The sequence below is a fragment of the Sphaeroforma arctica genome, assembly GCF_001186125.1.
Source record: "Sphaeroforma arctica JP610 unplaced genomic scaffold supercont1.6599, whole genome shotgun sequence".
Taxonomy (NCBI): domain Eukaryota; class Ichthyosporea; order Ichthyophonida; genus Sphaeroforma; species Sphaeroforma arctica.
In genome coordinates this window covers 1-1,611 of record NW_014033959.1, presented here as the reverse complement: position 1 = coordinate 1,611, position 1,611 = coordinate 1, and the positions used below count along the sequence as shown (strand labels likewise).

General features: G+C 40.0%; 1 protein-coding gene across 1 annotated transcript; it reads right to left on the bottom strand.

The window, feature by feature from the left end:
- Nucleotides 1-143: 143 nt before the first annotated feature.
- On the bottom strand, nucleotides 144-1,534 carry SARC_15710 (hypothetical protein; the record flags this gene model as incomplete). The annotated part of the gene is made up of 3 exons (XM_014290175.1): nucleotides 1,446-1,534; nucleotides 783-950; nucleotides 144-224 (listed from the first exon to the last, which is right to left on the bottom strand). Exons 1-3 carry the CDS (start codon nucleotides 1,503-1,505, stop codon nucleotides 144-146), a joined length of 309 nt encoding a protein of 102 aa, XP_014145650.1. The 5' UTR covers nucleotides 1,506-1,534.
- Between the last annotated feature and the right edge of the window lie 77 nt (nucleotides 1,535-1,611).

Genomic DNA, 1,611 nt, shown 5'->3' with positions numbered 1-1,611 from the left:
ACATGTCATACGCAAAAAGTCGTAAGCGTTAACTGAAGAACCCCATAAGATATATTACTTAATCAGACGAAGCTTTCTTCTCCCGTGTGGCTATAAGATACGCACATATCGTAAGCGTTAACTTAGAAAACCCCATCAGGTATTCACGTTTGTATTACGCACCTTTCGTCTTCGTTATGGATATGACTGTCCAACGGTAGAGTGGCATGTACTGCATGCAGAGCCTGTAGTCAGAAGATTTAAAAAAAGTTTATATTCAAATAAGTAACCACGTACCGACATGTAGAGCCCGTAGCTAGAAGAAAGATTACGTTTAAAATAATAAAAGTTTATGTTCAAAATTACAACCTCACACCGACATGTAGAGCCTGTAGTCGAAAGAAATCATGCGTTTGAATTAATGAAAGTATAGGCCGGTGTGTTACCAGGTGTGTATGTTCAAATATGTATCCACGTATAAACATGCAGAGCCTGTAGATAGATGAAACAATACGTTTAAAATAATCAAAGTATAGGTTGGTGTGGTACCAAGTGTGCATGTTTGATTATGAAATCACGTACATGTGCATGAACATTCATTCGTTCCCAGATCAACTTACGCTCACGATTTAGAAAAAACCCTAAAACATATTTCCGAAGTGTACTTATTTACCTACTGACATTTCTACTGAAAGCCATTTGTTTAACATGCACTCAGATGTTTGTACATATTTCACACACAGCTACACTCCCATCCCCATATACATCCTCACACAACTGTCGTATGCACCTCCAATCCATACCTGAGGGCCCTTTTTGTCCAGAAAATTCTGGATCCAACGCATTGGCTGGTTCTGCAGCGACACCTTCAGACGGTCAAGCGATGACTCTAGCTCCTCCTTAGTTGCGTTGGGGTTGGTCAGTTCGTTTATCAGGTCTTGGGCCGAGTTTCCATCACGGTCTTGGCGTTCCTGAGAAATGCCATAGACAGTAGGGAACAAACGGCGGTTGTTTGAGGGTATAAATACGAATGTTACGGGAGAATATAGATACGTATGCAACGAGAGTGTAGCTATAGTCAGGGGGTGTACATGGTGTACAGACGGTGGTTGTTTGAGGATATAGATACGTATGTAACGAGAGTGTAGCTATAGTCTGTAGGTATACATAGTGTACAGACGATAGATTTCTTAGAATATGAATACAGATGTCATCATTTTTTGTTCATCTGTTGCATCTCCTGAAAACGTTTATTATAGCAGGTTAACGGGGAACACAATATTTCATTGGATCCCTTTGATCAATACAACGTATTAATTCGTTTGTCACATCTCAGTAGGGTCGTTCGCACGTATGAATATTCGAAGCTTCGGAACGATTATCAAACAAACCGCAACAACGCAATCAAATAAAGAAATAAATGGCATACTATATGATTCTAGGTAGAATACTATCCGTTATCATACCGTTAACTTTTGATGCTCGGAGATCATCTGCCACTTTAAGTGTTTGGGTTGCTTCTTCATCGCTTCTCTCGCTTCCAAGTTTATATCACTATCCACCTAATGGTAGAGAATGTGCGTGGAAAGAGTAGAGGAACGTATGAGCAAGCCAATACACGCACAAAACTTT